General features: G+C 42.7%; 1 protein-coding gene across 2 annotated transcripts in view; it reads right to left on the minus strand.

Annotated features, from left to right (window-relative positions):
- Positions 1-19682, minus strand: part of KLHL4 (kelch like family member 4) — a 45736-nt gene that overhangs the window by 21390 nt on the left and 4664 nt on the right. For both annotated transcript variants that reach the window (XM_035113939.2, XM_060270201.1), the window contains exons 2-4: positions 1108-1287; positions 488-624; positions 40-236 (exon numbers count right to left, since the gene is read on the minus strand). In XM_035113939.2, coding sequence (XP_034969830.1) covers positions 40-236; positions 488-624; positions 1108-1287 — 514 coding nt within the window. The remainder of the gene's footprint in view (positions 1-39; positions 237-487; positions 625-1107; positions 1288-19682) is intronic.

The raw sequence follows: 19682 nt of genomic DNA on the forward strand, positions 1-19682 counted from the left end.
CACCAGTTAGTTCCAGGAAACTTGTTCCTTTGACCTCACCATAGTGTACACATGCGCCACCCGCAGGAGCTCTGTGCAGCCCTGAGCATCTCCAAAGGACCGAATTCCTAAGCAGTTTGATGGATGGAGCTGCTTCACAAGAAAGTTGCAGCAGACTTCAATGACTTGCGAAAGCTGAAGAAGGCAAGCAGCGGCCAGCAAGCTTTCAATTGTTTCTTCTTTGAGTTCCAAGACACCTGTGTGGTTTAATATTTTCAGAGAGAGGGAGGGAGGGAGAGAGAGGTACATGAAAATGGATTATTCTTTTTTTGTGTGGGGGAAACTCAAAGAAAGTGTTCTTGTGACTGCACAAGATATTAGGTTTGTTCGCAAAACACGATGAGCACAGGCACAAACTGCCTCCAAATATGCACAACTGTTTGTGTGAAAGAGCATAGTTTGTTGATTTGGAACTCGCTGCGCATAAGAGAGTTGGCAGGGAGTTTACCTGTGTATGCATAGTGCACAAGGTCTTTCAGTGCGTCGGGGTCCACTCCTTCCATTTTGATTTCTTCCTGTTTTGCTTCACGGACATCGTTGGTAAACATTGCAGCAAAATAGTCAGACACAGCACTCAGAACCAACCTGGGAAGAGAAGGTGCTTGGTAAGGATCTGTGTCAGCTCTTTATCTTGATGGAAGCATCAGCCTTCCTCACTGCGTTGGTTTTGTTTTGCTTTTTGCCTGGGTTGCTCTAAATGATCCATTGTGTGCACATGGAATAACATATTTTATTTTATTTTGGCCTATGACTAGAATGCCACACATCTGTGCAGTGAAGAGAAAAAGGTGATTAAGTAATTTAATATTCTCTTGGAGAGCTGTTTCTCTTCCCTAGGCAAATGAAATCCCCCCTCACTGGCTTGATACACTGACAATGCAAGTCTCTGCATGTCTACTTAGAAGGAAGTGTCATTGTTTTCAGGGGAACTTACACCCAGGTGTGAATAGGGGAGAAATTCAATTCAGTATATTAGGGGAAATTGTTCTGCAAAAGTGTGCATATTAGACAAAATTACAGCAGGGCAGTCAGAGAGGCTGGGCACCTGTAGCAGGTCAAAATCTTTACCTGTGGGCAGGAATCCTATGCTCTCCAGCAATGAGAAGAACATCGCATAGTTGCTTCTGCTGGAGATAATTCTCCATCTTGCGGAAGGTCTGCTCTGCATGGTTTGCAGAATGAAAGCATTCATCTGATCTGTTGTTGTTCCCTCCCATAGGAGAGGAGCAGCTGCTTATTGATAGCCTTCTGGAGAAAAAATGAGGTCACTGTTATGCAGTAATAGCTGTTAGCAAAGTCACTTAAATAACACAGAGTTCAGAGAGAAAAGAAATCCTAATTATGCTTCACTGAGGAAACTGAACAAAAACGGTATATATAATTTGGGGAGAGGGAAACAGAAATGTTTTGTCTTTCTTACTTCAGGCCTTGTATATATTGGGGACACATTCAACTAAACATACGGGGGGGGATTCCCTCAGAAGTACAGAGCCAATCAGGGTACATGCTCCTTCAGCATATCTCATGCCAACCTGTCTGACAGGACCTCCACCCTGCCCCTTCTTGGCTTTAACATTGACAGAATTTACCCTTACATATTGCATACAGAATGATATTGACGGTCGCACTTTCAACATTAACTAGGGAAACTGCTGTGCAACCAAAAAATCAGTGGGGGTGGGGATGGAGTAAAGTAATTAAATCCACCTACAACTAATAAGGTTTTTCATTTCTGCCAAATGACACTTCATTTTTATCATTGTTGTTGTTGTTTAGTCGTTTAGTCATGTCTGACTCTTTGTGACCCCATTATCTTATCATTAACATTTAACAAATAATATACACATACAATTTTTTTTTACTGAGAATATAAAATGAAAAGGAGAGCAGGGATGGAAAGAATGCAGTGCCATTCCACCAGTATAGCTGAGAGAATAACAGTATTTGACTCCTGCTCTTATTCTTATTGGGACCCAGGTGGCGCTGTGGTTAAACCACTGAGCCTAGGGCTTGCTGATCAGAAGGTCGGCGGTTCGAAACCCTGTGACGGGGTGAGCTCCCGTTGCTTGGTTCCAGCTCCTGCCAACCTAGCAGTTCGAAAGCACGTCAAAATGCAAGTAGATAAATAGGAACCGCTACAGCGGGAAGGTAAACGGCGTTTCCATGTGCTGCTCTGGTTTGCCAGAAGCGGCTTTGTCATGCTGGCCACATGACCTGGAAGCTATACGCCGGCTCCCTCGGCCAATAATGCGAGATGAGCGCGCAACCCCAGAGTCGGTCACGACTGGACCTAATGGTCAGGGGTCCCTTTACTTTTACCTTATTCAACTGGTACCAGCCCATTGCTCAATAGAATAAGTTATTTTTTATTATTATTTGTAAAAGTAATTCTAAATCAACAACTCATTTTAAAAAATTATAGCTGGTAACTGAGAACTTGTACACGAGTTTCCTTATCTCCTCCTCCCTCCTCGTCCATTTTCCTTATGTGTTGTGTCTTTATTTATTTATAGTAGATTTCTTGCCACCCTTTACCATAAAATAAACCTTTCTTCTTCTTTTTTACATTATATGCCCGGTGGCTGGGTTTCCTTCTTCCTCTCTCTCATAGTGATTTGCTAGTCCCTCTAAGTGCTTTTCTGTGGCTGAAGGGGATAAACAAAATTAAAGTCACCCTGAATTCAGCAAGCCAAGGATATAGGAAGCATGAGATTAGAGCGGAAGTACTTTCTGAAGTATGGCATGACATCTTGCATGCTGAAGTGTCTAAAATTACATACAGATGATTAAAATTCAGTTAACTTAAGGTGTTATTGTTTACATGTCTTGGAATTGTGTTTGATTAATCTGATACTGTAGATTTTGAAAACAACCACAGCAAACTATGGCAAGTTCTTAAAGAAATGGGAGTGCCTGATCACCTCATCTGTCTCCTGAGAAATCTCTATGTGGGACAAGAAGCTACAGTTAGAACTGGATATGGAACAACTGATTGGTTCAAAATTGGGAAAGGAGTACGACAAGGTTGTATATTGTCTCCCTGCTTATTTAACTTACCATATATTCCGGCGTATAAGACTACTGGGCGTATAAGACGACCCCCAACTTTTCCAGTTAAAATATAGAGTTTGGGATATACTTGTTGTATTAATAAAACGACCCGGCGTATAAGACGACTCCCGACTTTCGAAAAGATTTTCCTGGGTTAAAAAGTAGTCTTATACGCAGGAATATACTGTATATGCAGAATTCATCATGCGAAAGGCTGGACTAGATGAATCCCAAGCCGGAATTAAGATTGCCGGAAGAAATATCAACAACCTCAGATATGCAGATGACACAACCTTGATGGCAGAAAGTGAGGAGGAATTAAAGAACCTTTTAATGAGGGTGAAAGAGGAGAGCGCAAAATATGGTCTGAAGCTCAACATCAAAAAACCAAGATCATGGCCACTGGTCCCATCTCCTCCTGGCAAATAGAAGGGGAAGAAATGGAGGCAGTGAGAGATTTTATTTTCTTGGGTTCCATGATCACTGCAGATGGTGACAGCAGTCACGAAATTAAAAGACGCCTGCTTCTTGGGAGAAAAGCAATGACAAACCTAGACAGCATCTTAAAAAGCAGAGACATCACCTTGCCGACAAAGGTCCGTATAGTTAAAGCTATGGTTTTCCCAGTAGTGATGTATGGAAGTGAGACCTGGACCATAAAGAAGGCTGATCGCCAAAGAATTGATGCTTTGAATTATGGTGCTGGAGGAGACTCTTGAGAGTCCCATGGACTGCAAGAAGATCAAACCTATCCATTCTGAAGGAAATCAGCCCTGAGTGCTCACTGGAAGGACAGATCCTGAAGCTGAGGCTCCAATACTTTGGCCACCTCAAAAGAAGAGAAGACTCCCTGGAAAAGACCCTGATGTTGGGAAAGATTGAGGGCACTAAGAGAAGGGGACGACAGAGGACGAGATGGTTGGACAGTGTTCTCGAAGCTACGAACATGAGTTTGACCAAACTGCGGGAGGCAGTGGAAGACAGGAGTGCCTGGCGTGCTATGGTCCATGGGGTCACGAAGAGTCGGACATGACTAAACGACTAAACAACAACAACAACAACAACAACAACAACAACACACACACACACACACACACACCACTTTAGCTGTTGAGAGGCCAGGGAAGTGGAAGCTATATGAAGAAAACGCCAGGTGTCCTTCTGTGGGGAGGGAGTTCTACCCTTCATGGGCTGCCACAATGTCTAACAGTGTATGCTGCCACCATCGAATAGATTTTATGGCATCCTATTTATTTAAGAGCCCTGTTGGATCAAACCAAAGGCCCAGCATTTATTCCCAGAGAGGCCAGCTAGATGCCAATGGGAAGTCCACATTCAAGCACATGTTCTTATTTAGAGGGATTTTTATATTTTGATGTGAAATTGACTAGACCAAAAGCAGCTTGAGGCTGGTCTAGTCAATTCCAATGTGCTATTAACTTGCATCAGACTAGGAGTGGCTCCAGTAAAAGGGGACTGCGCCGAACAGGCTTGCCCCACCTGCATTCCCGCTAAGTTGTACACCTGTAAAGTTACTGAGTGCTACAGTAGCAATATAGCAATGGGCGGAGGGGTGGGGGGAGAAAAGTCCAGGTGCAGCACAGAAATCATCATCTGTACATAGCCTAAAGGATTTGCTCTAGTTGACTGAGAATGCGTGACTCCCTCTTCCACTCTTTTCCTATTTTCCATCAAAATGAGTTATCCCCAGTGCCAGCCACTAACAGAGCTTTTGACGGAAACTCATTATATCCAACAGAATACCCATACATTTCAAATGGAGGCATCAAGCTGGCTGCTGCATTAGAAGATAAATATGGGAGGCTGAGCTCAAAAATTGGAACTATTAGGTAAATAGCGCAACAAATTGCTGGCATTGCATTTCGAGCAGAAGATGGCGATGCGCTAGCACAAGAATTACCATGGAGGACAGAAATGTCCTGAAGGTGGCCTCTTTAATCCTGTTGGTGCAATTGTTTCAAAAATAGGGGTGGGGGAGTAAAAAATGAAGATCCCACTCCAGCGGGTGAGTTTCTTTTGAAGCTTCTGAACAGCAGCCTCGCTACACTCTGCCTTGCAGCATAACCTTTACAGCATGGTTTGGGGCTTGGTTTAACCAGCCAGCTTATTCTCCTGTTTGGGGAGGGCTGTAGCTCAATGGCAGGGTGTCTGCTTTGCATGAAGAAGGTTCTAGGTTCAATCCCAAGCATCTCTAGTTAGGGCTGGGAACATCCACCGTCTGAAACCCTAGAGACCCACTGCCAGTCACTGTCTGCAATACTGAGATAAGTAGACCAGTGATAGCTTTCTGTGCTCCTATTTATTTTAGCCTTTTATTCAGAATCATGAGGACTGGGACCTTGCTTTATTTTTAGGGGAGGAGCCATAGTTTAGTAGAACAGCATCTGTTTGGCATGCAGATGTTCCCAATGACAATTCCCAGCATCTCCTGGAAGAGCTGCGGAACGTTCCCTGTCTGAAACCCTGAAGAGCCCACAGCTAGTCGGTGCAAACAATACTCAGGCTCAATCACCTGATAAGGTAGATTCCTGTGTCCTTACTGTTCCCACTAGGTGACTTGCCACTGTTTTAAGATATCTATCATCTATCTATCTATCTATCATCTATCTATCTATCTATCTATCTATCTATCTATCTATCATCTATCAATCATCTATCTATCATCTCACAGTTTTGTAACTTAGATCATAGACAATGAGAATTGTGAAGGTATGACTTCTATCCAAATGTTTTCAATAGGACCCAAATTCAGCAAGCCTTGACCCTCATGTAGATGGGAAATGTGGAGAATGGGACTTACGACTGTGCATTTAATCCACCCCCCAAGTCATCCTGTTGCTCCTGGCCCCACTTTTGCCATCATGATGCTCACGATAATGTAAGCAGTAGAGAGTCTTCTCTGTGTGCTCAGCACCCCATGCATATTACAATCCAAAATAGCAAGGCTCCTAAATTGCAAGGGAGGAACTTCCACAACTGCTGCATACATTATCCTGAACCCAACAAAATTGTGTAAGAAGCAATGGAAGGAAAATAATTTAGCATGATAAATGGGCATGGAAGTCCAATTGAAAAAAACTATCATAACAGTTCCCAGGATACCAGAATTTAAATCTCCACTCAACCATCAGGCTGGATGTCTCTCAGTTTCCCATCTTCCCGGCCCTAAGTTTAGTCCTTCATATTTCCACAGTGGTTTGCCACTTAAAAACTAAAAACCAAGTCTCTATGAAAATTCATCATCATAATAAAAGGAATGTCTCCTAATATACACATATCTGAATGAAAGTTTTGCCTGCTATATACCTTTTTGTAAAGCAATGCTCTCTAATAATGCATTTTTGTATGTTATTTTCATGAATATATGCATTTTTATGCACCCTCCACCCTAGTATATGCATTCTTTTTACCCATTACTTGGCTGGAGAACTGCACTGCAAACTTTGGAAGCGCCCAAATGTCAAAGGATGGCTCCATTTCATTTTGTGTATTATTTCAGAAAGTGTTAATTAGGTAAGTTCAACTTTAAATGCGGAATAAATCTAATTCCTCCCCCATCCCCCCCCTCTTACACACACATTTTGCCTGACTAATAGAAGGCACCAGGGCATAGGAAAAAGCAGTTTTTCCACCTCAGTTTCTCTCTCTCCCTGTCCCATTGAAGTGCTCTGCCCACGTTCCTGATTGCGCATACAGCAAAGAAATGGGATGCAAACATGTTTGTTTTAACTGTCTCAGTGAATTGTATCATCAGATAGGAATGAGCTGCATCTTCCTTTTTGAAGGGGCGGGGGAACCCAAAGGAACACATTTCTGATGCTTGTGAAAATGTCTTCTGTGGGTGATTATTGATGTGTCTCCAATATAATGGGAAACTCATGTAACATTAATGGAAACTTATATGATGTTAGGTCTGGAGAATCATTTTCATTTATCACCACAGGGTTGTTTTTATGAGTTTGGGATTAAAATGAGCCATTTTCCTGCTCCCAGCTCTCTTGTTGAGTATTTATGTGGTTCAGAAAACAGGGAACTTGTTTGTATTTATGAGGCAGTGAGACTATCGGGAGACTTACAGAACAAGCAGCATTACACTGTGTAGCTTTTTAGCTACCATGAAGACCCAGTGATTAAACATCCACCTCTTTTTGCCATCACACACTCAAAATGGAAGATATATTAAGACCTATATCTGTTAAAGTTAGAGGTGGAGGGCAAATTCCATCCAGAGCACATTTAAAGGCAGACATACCTAACAAGCAGTTTCTGAAACAACATACGAACTGAAACACAGCTATACTTTGAAATTTGTGCTCCTCTGAATTTTGCAGTGTAGTTCTCCAGTCAAGAAATGTGTATACAGAAATGCATGCACTAGGGTAAAACATGCATTATAAAATTAGGCTAGCCAATGGTCTGACTCGGTTTAAGGCAGCTTCCGATCCACTTGAACTCTCTCAAAAGCTCACTGCTGAAGAATGCTGTGCTGCTTTTGTTAGTTTATGTATCTATTAATTAATTAATTATCTAGCTATTTATTTTTCATTTGAGAATTTACACCTCCACCATTCATCCCTAGATAGTGTGCAACATATTAAAATAAATGCAGCACAAGTGACAGTAATGTATCAAGTAAGTAGCATAAAATATTGCTAATTGCAGCAGCAGGCAGACTTTATAAAAAGGACCTTAAAAGACCCAGCACTTAAAGGATAACATGGTAAATTTCAGATTAGGTTCCCTAAAAAAGAGTTCCACAGGTGCAGTGCTACGGCCAAAAACAGCCTCCTGCCCAGTCTCCACTTGTCTCAACAATGCAAACACCTGAAAAAGAGTACCAACAGATGACCACAGTATACAGGTGAACTGATACAGGAGCAGGCGTGTCTTTAAGCATGTGTGTTCCTACTATGAGTAGCTTGGCAGGCAAACAGCTGCAGAGTGATCTGAGCTTGGCAATTGTTGGCAATCAATTGTAGAACTTCAACATTGGCAAGATATATTCTGGCTCTTACTTGTTCTTTGAAGTAAAGAGATGTTGTACCAGATCCTCGCCTCCTGCTTCTTATTTGCACTGAGCTGAAATCACTGAAGACCCACTACACAACAATGTGTATGGTGACATACCTCCACTGTTGTGGTGATATCAAACACAAAAGAAGCTTCCCTTCCTTCTCACAACGCAGCACAAAGGCACATCGATTTTTCCACCCTTCCTCCACACCTTTTGCATACTCAGGATTCTTCAAGTACTTGGGCCAAATAGAATGCAATGATTTCTAATGTGGTTGTTGAGGTAAAGTGATTTGGGGGGAGGAGGGGAGCCATATGGCCCCATATGGGACCCTAGGTATGCATATGCAGCCATGATGGTATCTGGTCTCTTCAGCTCCCTCAACTTTTGTAGCTGGAGTCAGTCAGGGCCCTGCCCTCTCAGGCCAGGTGGGAAAAAGCCTGCAAGGCAAGGGAGCAGGTCTTCCAAGACTCACAGCTAAGATGATGATAGTATAGGTTGAGCAGGCAGGAAGCATGCACGCTCTTGTAACACCCAACACACACACCCCGCCCCAGGCTATAAGACACTGAATAGCAAGCGCCTGGAAACAATGACAGAGAGAGGCATTATCCTTGCCTTCATGCCATTTGTCAACAGGCTTGGGCAGAGGCCCTGGGGAGAAGCTGAAAGGGCAATGAGCTTAGCATGTGTGAGGTAAACTTCCAGAGGCTTTAAGTTACTGCTTTATTTCACACCAAGAGTGTCTCCCTGGTTTAAACTTTATGTATTTTCCCCCATAATCTTATTAATATAGTTCCATATTCATACTCTTATGGAGCATTAGAAACCATTTGGCAACTGTGACCTAATAAATAATACTCTCATTATGCACCCAAACATCCCAGAAGATGCGCCTTCACGTACGTGGTAATAAAGTGTGAGCCTTGCTCTGCAATACTAATAATCTTTTCAGCTTGTCAGGTAAATAGCCAATTATGGCTTGATTAGTTGTCCAAGTCCAAAGGCTACAAAATGCAGAAGAATTATGGTAACTGGGGAGCCACTATACAAATCCTTTAGAGAGGAGCTGGCACCGATGGACCTAATTTATTTGTGGTAGTTGTGTATAGCGAGTCTAATTATGCTAGATTCGGTAATTGTTCACTCTGCCGCTCTATAATAATTGCTTTTCCAATTAATCTTATTTATTTTGAAATTGCTTATACATTTTCATATTTGACTTGGGTATCAGTGACTGCAGTAAAATGACTTCCCAAATAGATGATATGATGAGGACTAGAAGAGTGACAAGTTTGCATTAGGAAATGATTTTTTTTTCAAATTGGTTTCTTGCATTTTTCATTTCCTGCTCAGAAAGCTCAGAAAAATCCTTTCCCACAAGAAGGGCTTGATTGCAATTGCCCTCTGCCAAGGTTTGTTCCCTCGATAACAGGTATATAGGGTCATACTGCCTCTAAACTGGAAGATTCCATAGAGCTGTTAACAGATCTGTCCTTTATGAATCTGCCCAATTCCCTTTTACAGTTATCTAAGTTTGCAATCAACAGCATATCTTGTAGCAAGTTCAACCTTGACTTCCAATCAATTTCTTTGGATTGCCAAGTGTCCTAGTACAGTGGTACCTCGGGTTACAGACGCTTCAGGTTACAGACGCTTTGAGTTACAGACGCTTTGGGTTACAAACTCCGCTAACCAGGAAGTGGTTGCTCCAGGTTAAGAACTTTGCCCCAGTATAAGAACGGAAATTGCACGCTAGCGGTGCAGCAGCAGCAAGAAGCCCCATTAGTGAAAGCGCGCCTTAGATTAAGAACCATTTCAGGTTAAAAACAGACCTCTGGAACAAATGAAGTTATTAACCCGAGGTACCACTGTATTGGGGAGAGGGAAAACTTTATACAGTACAGATTTTCTTATGGAAAACTTCTCTATACATAGTTACAGGTAGGTAGCCGTGTTGGTCTGAGTCGAAGCAAAATAAAAAAATTCCTTCAGTAGCACCTTAAAGACCAACTAAGTTTATATTTTGGTATACCAAAATATAAACTTAGTTGGTCTTTAAGGTGCTACTGAAGGAATTTTTTTATTTTGCTTCTCTATACATACTTTCTCATAGATAAAAGCTACCAAGATTTGTTAGAAGGAAATGTCATTGTGTAGCACATTAGTTTTCATTACCTAATAATTTATCATAACAAAAATAGCCTAAAAAGTAGCCTAAGGGGGGAAATATGCAAGACTGCTTTTAGCTCACAGTCATACTGGTGAGAATGGGTCTCCACAAAATGATCAGCTAAAGCTTTAGTTGATCAATCTATTGAGCACACTTTTACCCTAATATACACTTTTTTGTATATTATTTTGGGGTGTGAAAATGCACCACAAAATTCAGAGACTTGTGAATTCCAAAAGGTAGCTCCCATTAAAATATGAACTGAATGAACATCTCTACCTTCTTCCCCCTTCCAAGTAACTGAGTACCTGAGAGCCAGAGAATGTTAAATTAAAGGGTGCTGGGAGGGCATGTGGCATGATTCCCCCCCCCTCTAAAGTGATGTACAGTTTTGCATAATCTGTCAGAAAGACCCACCATAATTAGAAACAGTGTTTCCGTAGAAACAGCATCTTTGGGAAAGTGAGCTGCTGTCCTGATGATACCTTTCACACTGTTGTTCTGATGACGCAGAAGATTATACTTTGTGTCAAAAGACGGAAAAGCAAGAGGGGGTTAGAGGAGATGATTGTCAACTGGAACGGGGGAGAGGGGAAGTGGAAATAGAGAAATCTCCCAAAAGCTGTTCAGGAAAGATGATAGGGGAAATATCTTTATCATAGCATGGAGCAAATCCCCAGCTAGACAAGGACAGAAAGGAAGGAGAAATATTGTCCCTTTGTGACTTTTACTATACATGTGCCATACATGAGATCTGAAAAGGGTTTCTGGGGTTAAGCGGCGAAGGAATTCCAGCTCCATGTTAAGTTCCCCTTTCAACAAACTGACATCTTGATCCCAGTCAATATCTGTGTTGTACTGTTTTGAACTGATTGCATGCATGCATGTGTTGTTGTTCTGAACTGTTTTAAACTATGTGTTTTTAATTGTGTGTGTTTTTTACAAATGCTATTGTTTTAAGTGTTTCGATGTAAACTGTTTTGTGCCTATATTTTATTATTTGGTGAATCACTTCAGGATGCCTCATGGGAACCAATTTATAAATGATATGGGGGAGGGGAGGGAGGAGGAGGAGGAGAATTAAAAATGTAGAATTCTGTGGTTCTGGGGAATAACACAGTAGGGCTGCTCTGAAAACTTATTGCAAAGGTGCTGCTTCTAGCCATATGGAAAACCTCAGAATTGTTATTTTCCCACAATTGGGATTTCATGCATTTTAGCACTTTGCACATCAGCTTGCAGTAAGCATGTAGGGCCCAGTTCTGAAAGATGTGGTGAGGCTTCTGCTCTGATTAGAATTAATAGGTGTTGACAGCTCTTAGAGCTGAAGGGTGCAGAGGAACAGGGGGAGGAGCACCCAAATGCTAATCTAAGATGTCAGGAATCCATACTGAGCATGATTTAATTCTGGAGCTAAAGGAACAGGAGGCGGGTGCACACTCGAGACTAAAGGGGGGGCACTGACTACTCTGTGCCAATATGGAGTTCAGGATCAGCCACAAAGCTCACCAGCCGGCCTTGCACACATTCCTTTCCTCTCTCTCAAACATGCTGTTCTGGTAAATTGGATGACAATTGGAGGGGATTATGCTCTTATCTGCAGTGTTTTTTTTCTTGTAGGTCATCCCGACTCAAAACTCACAGCTGTGTTGCATGGATCTAAGCCAGGCATCCCCAAACTCCGCCCTCCAGCTGTTTGGGGATTACAACTCCCATCATCCCTAGCTAACAGGACTAGTGGTCAGGGATGATGGGAGTTGTAATCCCAAAACAGCTGGAGGGCTGAGTTTGGGGGTGTCTTATCTAAGCTGAGCCAAGCATAATATGGTATGACCAGCATTTTGCTTTGAAACTTCCAGAGGAATAGATCAATATTCATGGAGAATGAGGGCAAACAGATACTGTAGTCGAGGAGGTGGGGGCGCTGTGGCCCTCCGGATGTCCATACTCCCATCATCCCTGGCTTTTGGCCATGCTGGTTTAAGCTGGAATTCAATGGCATCTGGAAAACCCACAGACTCCCTGCTCCTGCCACAAATGAAGATAGATGCAGTTTAGGCAGCTGCTGTCCAACCACTCCTTTGTAAAACAGTTGGATGGCTAGGAGGTCCAGGAGGTCCTGCTGATGGGAATTAATTCTTAGGAGATGGTGCCCTGAAAGCTGGGGATCTCTCTTGGACTCTGAATGAGATATACTTCAGCACTTTGGGCAAACTTAGGGAAAGGTGGGAGAGAGAGAAACAGCTGGCAGTTTTTAAAGAGAGAGCAAAGGGTTACTCGTGTGTAGCTGAGGTGGAGTTCTAGGAATGCTGCTTAGATAGATAGATTTATTTCAGCTTTAAGCTCATATACACATAAAAATAGACACAACGAGACATACTTGCTTTACAATCAGTAAAAACAGATATAGAGCTAAAAATATAATAATTACAGATAGTATAAAAATTAGGAAAAACAATATGGTAAAAGCTTTCAGGGTTCATGTAACAGTCCGTTTTGCCTCTTATAGGACAGAACAGAGGTTAAAAATCTTGCCACCTGCAGCTGCTTACATTCCCCTCTCTAATATGTGTGCATGAGAAAGAGTGGGAGATAATGAAGTTGGAGCATCTAGTTGCTCTGCCTGTGGATCAGAGGGAGGGTCTCTGCCAGAAGAATCACCCAAACCAGAACCCTGAGAGTCTCACGCTGGCCAGGATGGAAGATTGGGAATGTCAGGTTGGAGGGGAAATAAGTACTGGTATGCCAGCTCCTGGGCTGGTGCAGTCAGCCCCTGGTCCTGCATTTCCCCACCTCTGCTATAGAAGGAGTGCATTACACAAAGGATGTGCTGCCACGGAGAGGTCTGTGCACGGCATCACCAATCACAACCCTCCACTCACAGGAGAGTGTGAAGAACAGACTTCTTGGCTGGCTGTCAGGTGCTTGGGAACCCCACACAAGAGATTTTGGCAGGTGTCATGTGATAGACAGGTGGGTTGTCCTGGTGAAGTCTTTCCAAGGGGCGGGGAAATGTACCTACCATACACATTTTTGCAGAGCAACTTTCCCTAATGTAGTGCCTTTTTGTGTGTTATTGTGTGTTATTTTAACAACAATATGCACTTTTATGCACACTTTTTCAGAATGTAAGCATTTTTGCATTCTGTCTGTCTGTCTATCTATCTATCTATCTCAGCGTTTCTCAACCGCTGTTCCGCGGCACACTAGCGGCGACGAGAAGGGCGATTTGCATTGTCACGTGCCTGGCGGCCGCCAATACACAATACTGACCTGCCGGAAAGCAATATTTCTCCTCCTCTTTCCCAAAGCTCAGTGCAAACGAGCCTGGCGGCCGCCAATACACGACACTAACCCGCCGGAAAGCAATATTTGGCAAGTGTTTCTTACAGTCATAATTATAATATAGGGCGGCACAGAGTTAAACTTTTTAACTTTTTTAATGGTGGTGTGCCTCGTGCTTTTTTTCACGGAACAAGTGTGCCGTGGCCCAAAAAAGGTTGAGAAACACTGATCTATCTATCCACATGTCTATCATCTACCTATCTATCAACATGTCTATCATCTATCTATCTGTATATCTATCTATCTATCTATCTATCTATCTATCTATCTATCATCTATCTATTTATCTATTTTGTATACAGCCCTATACCCACAGGTCACAGTTGGCTGGACTATTGCATTTCAAAATTCTGAGAATTTTAAAGGCTTTATTTCTCATATAGCTGTGAAATGTGCAAATTATGTGGGTTCACCTTTAAATGGGAACTGAACCAAATTTCTTTCCCATCCCTGGTAAGGACCAAAGCTGATGGGTAAAGTGGTCAACACAGCATGGACAATCGTCTAAAGCATGAAGCGCACAGCGCTAATGGCCTGTGCCTAACTCCTCATAAATAGTTTGGAAGTCAATGATTCAACCGTAAAATAACCTTTAATTGTCCATTAGGTCTAACTAAAGTGCTTTTAGACTGCATTTCTATAAAACGAGCAATCGTTTTTTATGCCCTCCTAAGAATGCACACACTGTGATGCAATTTCCTGTTGATTTCATAGCTGTATCACCCCAACTTCTCCGTGAAAACAATCGAAACACTGCTTTGATATGCTTGAAGTATCTTATTTCATTGCTATTTCATACACTGTCTGCAGGCCCTTTTTTTGAGATGCCATTTCTCACAAGAGTAATCAATGGCTATGTCGAAAGATTTATGTACTATAATTAGAAAGAGTAAAATGTACCATTCCATTATCTTTATTTCCCATGATAAAGAGGGCAATGCTGCTAAAATAATGCAGCCTTCCCCAACCTCGTGCCCCCCAGATGTTTTGCTCCCACCAGCCCCATGGGACTACAATTTTGGACTGCATTTCCCACCATGGAGCCTGATGGGAGCTGTGGTCCAAAAACCACTAGAGCACATAGGTTGGGGAAGGGTGCTGTGAGCACATTGCCAGGATCATGGGCAGATGCTCAGAGTCTATGCCCATTGTTGTGCCATTCTTCCAAGCTATTTGGATCGAGCCACAAACATAAAAAGTTGTGTGATTTGCCCCTAGTGTGTGCCTGGCTTCAAGAACAGGATAGAAAGCCTGTTATGGAAGTGCAAATGACTTCTCTTATTGCCTCTACGTTTTAAAGAATTGTGTATAACCTTTACTTAAAGGGCACTTCCATGCTGCTAGTTGGTGCTTGCTGCTCCCTTAGGTAACAGCTACAGCCAATTTCTGTTGCCTATAATTAGAAACTATAATATATAATTTAAGTTATTTTCCAAACGATGCCCCTACTGAGTGTAATGCAATTAAATGGGAGACATGGCTTGCAGTGCAGAGGCTTTACACCAGAAAGGTCTAACTTTAGGCAAAGGCGAACTAAAAGAAAGAGGTAATAATGAGCTGGTGAAAACATTAAGTATATTCACAAAAGAATATTTTTCTTCCTTGGCCCAGTAGAATTCAAAAGTCCCCAGCTGTACAACAGTGTTAGGTTTACAGAATGTAATGTTTATCATAAACAAAACATTATCTGTTGCCTGTTGTCTCTACCTACACATCCATAGGCTGTTTCAGAGAAAATGAAACTGCAGAATGTTAGCAAACTGTGCAACTTCTGGGAGAGAAGTGAATGATCTCTTTGCCTAAGGAAAAGAATCAAAGAGCACATTGGGAAAATGAAGGAAGTGAGGTCATAAGAGCTTAAACACTGGGGACTGTGAAGGCAAGAAAGAGGCAGAGATGATGGGAAAACAAATGGGCTATTCACCTGTAGGGATGCAGGATAAATTTGATTATGTTTGCATTTAAAGGTGAACCGACAAAATTTGCACTCTCTGAAACAATGCACAAAAAACATAGCCATCCTTTGAAATTCACACATCACCAAATTTTACAGTGCAGTTCTGCAGCCAAGTAATTTGCATAGGGATGCATATATTCTGGTAAAGTGTGCATTGTCGTTTAGTCGTGTCCGACTCTTCGTGACCCCATGGACCATAGCACGCCAAGCACTCCTGTCTTCCACTGCCTCCCGCAGTTTGGTCAAACTCATGTTCGTAGCTTCAAGAACACTGTCTAACCATCTTGTCCTCTGTCGTCCCCTTCTCCTAGTGCCCTCAATCTTTCCCAATATCAGGGTCTTTTCCAGGGAGTCTTCTCTTCTCATGAGGTGGCCAAAGTATTGGAGCCTCAGCTTCAGGATCTGTCCTTCCAGTGAGCACTCAGGGCTGATTTCCTTCAGAATGGAAAAGTGTGCATAGAAACACATATGTTCATGAAAATACTGTGCAAATTTGCAATGTGTTAGGGAGAAATGCCTTGCAAAAATGTGTATATCAGTAAAAAAAATGGCACAAAAATGCTGATGACTTATCAAGAGTGGTGTTCTGCTAACGTTATTACCCTGGAAGAACAACCGCTGTTGCCTGGCTCTCTATCTGACACCTTCCCTACCTGACACACAAATCTTCATCCTTCATCTCTCTCCTCACCTATTTCCCTCCTCTGTTTTGTTCCTTATATTCACATTTATCTAAAAAAAATTAAAATCAGATTTGTTGGTAATTCAACAAGTCCAAGACAGTAGTATGAAGGAGAAAATTCAACTATTAGAAGCCTCTTTTCTTTTCCCCTGTGAATTTTGTATCACCAAAAAAAGAAGAGAGAGGTCTATTTTTTCAAGCTTCTTGGTCTGATGGTGAATCTCCAGATACAGTTGGACTTCAGCTCCCACTGAACTTGGCCAGTGGTCAGGGATGATGGGAGTTCCTCCCCATTGTTTCAGTTCTCTTTTCTACCTTCAGTTATCATTATTCTCCTTTTTATTGATACTGTATAGCTCTGGATAAAAACATTAATAAACTACAGATTTGATGATAGTGGTGGTGAAAAGAGCTAAGGCTGCCAAAGCTCCCAAACCACCTTTTCTGAAGGCAAGCTGTGCTCATCTCACCTTGTCAGTCTCGCACCCAAAGTCTGCCAACTTGGAGGCAGCTTAATGATTTTATGTATAGCTGACCCTGGCCTTATTTAGGCGACGCTGATTGGAAGTCATTGTGTGAGCCTGGAATAAGCTTACACTGCTAGTTAGTGGTCCGGTTCAATGTCATCTGCATAGAAAGTGCAGATGTGACTTGAAATTTAAATGGGCAACTCTGCAGGCAGCAAAATCCTGGAGGGCTCACAATGGCCTGAAAGGAATAGGGATTCTTCAGGACCATCCTGAAACCGGAATCGGCCAGTGTCGTTCATACTCACTGCTTCGAGCCACTTCTCACTGGCAAGATTCTGCACTGCCATGCAAAGTTCATAAATGTGGGAGTTGTGCAGATGGGGCTTAATTGTTTGGTTCCTCTCTATCAGGGTCACAGCCCTCCAGACCACCTAGCAGCCCCAGTTCTACAGAAACAGCTTCAACACCTGTAGCAAATAAATGCTCGTGGAGACAAAAGTTGTACTCCCAAGTCTGGGTCATAAGTTTAAATGCCAGAATATTTCTCCCTGTGCTCAGGGTATAGTTCCCGAATTAAAGTGTTGGTTCAGAATAACAGCAAAGGCAATAGAGAGGCAACTGTCTAAATCTGGATTGTAAGCTCCTTGACACAGCCATTTGTTTCCCTTAAAGCAGAGATGGGGGACCTGGGACCCTCCATGGTCAATGGTCTGAGATGGTGGGATCTGTAGTCCAATGATATCTAGATTTCCCAGCCCTGTATTAAAGTGTCATCTACATTCAAAATGTACTCAAAAACAACAGGAGCAGCAATAATGAAATGTTGCGTTCCCGATTCCGGTCGGTCGGTCGTGTCCTCTTTCTGGATGTGTCATTTCATTCTGTTCCCCCTCCCCAGAGTTCCATTTCCATTTCCCCAAGAATTAGCATTCTGTGCCCATTGAGCATGCTCAGTCCCCACTGAGCTGCTTTTCAAGGTTTTCCACCCTTAGGGGTTCATTTCCTCTGCAAAGTCTGAGCCTCTTACAAGCCTGATGATTCCTTCTTGCGTGGGGTAAGTGTGCTATTTGCTAGAAAAGGATCTACACTTGACCATTTCAGTCTTGGAATATTTGATAAATACACTGAGCATGGTGACTATTTGGGGAGGCAATGAGAATCATTTGTTAGATGGGCACACAAATTGAGCCTAAGTACTATGAGGTTTAGCAAAAGTTGCTAGCCATGGATGCCGAACAGAGCCTCCATTTACAAGAGGAGAATACCACTGAATATGATTTCCTGTGGGCCACAGCATGGAAGGCTCTCACCTTGGGGGATTGCTTGTGACCTTCCTGGAAAGGATCTGATGTGGGCATCAGGAGGCTGGAATTTATATGCCCTTGTCTGATCCAGCACAGCTTTGCCTTCTAATGAGCAGAGTTCCTCTTATGCAACAGGATTTCCTTAGGAACATAAGAAGATGCTTTATGGCAAGTGAGAGCATTTGTCTATCTACCTCAATACTGTCTACACTGACTGGCAGTGGCTCTCCAGACAATGGCCATTCCCAGCCCTACCTGGGGATGCTGCAGATCTAACCTGTGGCCTTCTGCCTGCCAAGCATGCACACTGTTTTAGAAACTTCTCCTGGTGGTGAGGGAGTTATCCAAAATTATTGTAGGGGGGGGTGGCAGAGGGACTTTTGGACATCATACACTCCCCTTCAGTTCTTCCATGAATAGAATAGTCTTCCACTTGTATTGTGGCACCACTGAATCCAAACCACAGGGGAGGGAAATTTGGCCACTCGGTTAAAAAAAAAATGCCTAGAATGTTTGTCAAAACACTAGACATTTTAGAGGCAAGAACACCATATTTCTATGGTAATGAGAAGATAGTCATTGACAAGGACATGAAAAACGCAACGCCCAGTCAATCCTGACAGTCACGAATCCTTGATAGAAAGAGGTTGTGATTCAAACGGTTCCCATTAGATGAGTCCACAATCCCTGCATTTGTCATTTGGTGAAGTTCATCAGAGACGCTAGACATGTGTCATCACGATTTGGGGAAGCTAGGCAACAGATGAGAAGTGCCATACCCTGACCTTTAATTGCTGGGTTCGGGCATATTGAATACTATTATGCCTTCCACTTTCTCACCCATCCCCTTCTTGGGTTGTAACCCAGACAATCACTAACTTTACACTGCAAAACAGAATAAAACACCCAGTCAAAAAATATGCAATGTACAAACAGCTTGCGTTTGCACCGCATGTTTTAAACTTCAAGCAGATGGTCACAGACAGTACTTTTTGCATTTGGGGACATTTGATACCAGTGTTCACTCCTTTTTTTCACCCCCCTTCTGCACCCATACATATGCCAAGTGAGGATAACACTTCATGCATCTGATGAAGCGGGGATCTGGTTGAAGAAGCATGTGTCATAATAAATGAATTAATGTTTAAGAAGCGACACGACTAGCATGTCTAACCCCCTGGCCATTTTTAATACTGGCCCTTTAACTGACTGTTTTCACAGTGGATAGATCTGCTGGTGGGTTAACAGTGGAGGCTGGTCCATTAGGATAAACTGCCCCACCAACCTCAGCCTGCTCACCTGCCTGCCTTCTGGCTTACAACCAGTCAAAGGGATGTCACTGCTTATCCTCTGGTGCTTCATCATTCTCAGCATTTCCCTTGTGCAACTAGGGGTGAAGGAGTCCAGGGACAAAACAATAGTTTTCTCTGCCTTTCTTTGCTCTGTCTTCACCTACTGTTGGTCTCCCTGCCTACCAGTCCCATCGAGCCGCTAATGGGAACCAATTAGAACTTTCAGGTTCTAAAGCAGTTCTAAAGCAGTTGCAGGGTCATGGCCATAGCTCAGCCGATCAGGCTTTTCTAACACATTGTCACAGGAGTGTGCTGGTCTGTAATCACACAATTC

Source organism: Zootoca vivipara, chromosome Z (assembly GCF_963506605.1).
Source record: "Zootoca vivipara chromosome Z, rZooViv1.1, whole genome shotgun sequence".
NCBI classification, from domain to species: Eukaryota; Metazoa; Chordata; class Lepidosauria; order Squamata; family Lacertidae; genus Zootoca; species Zootoca vivipara.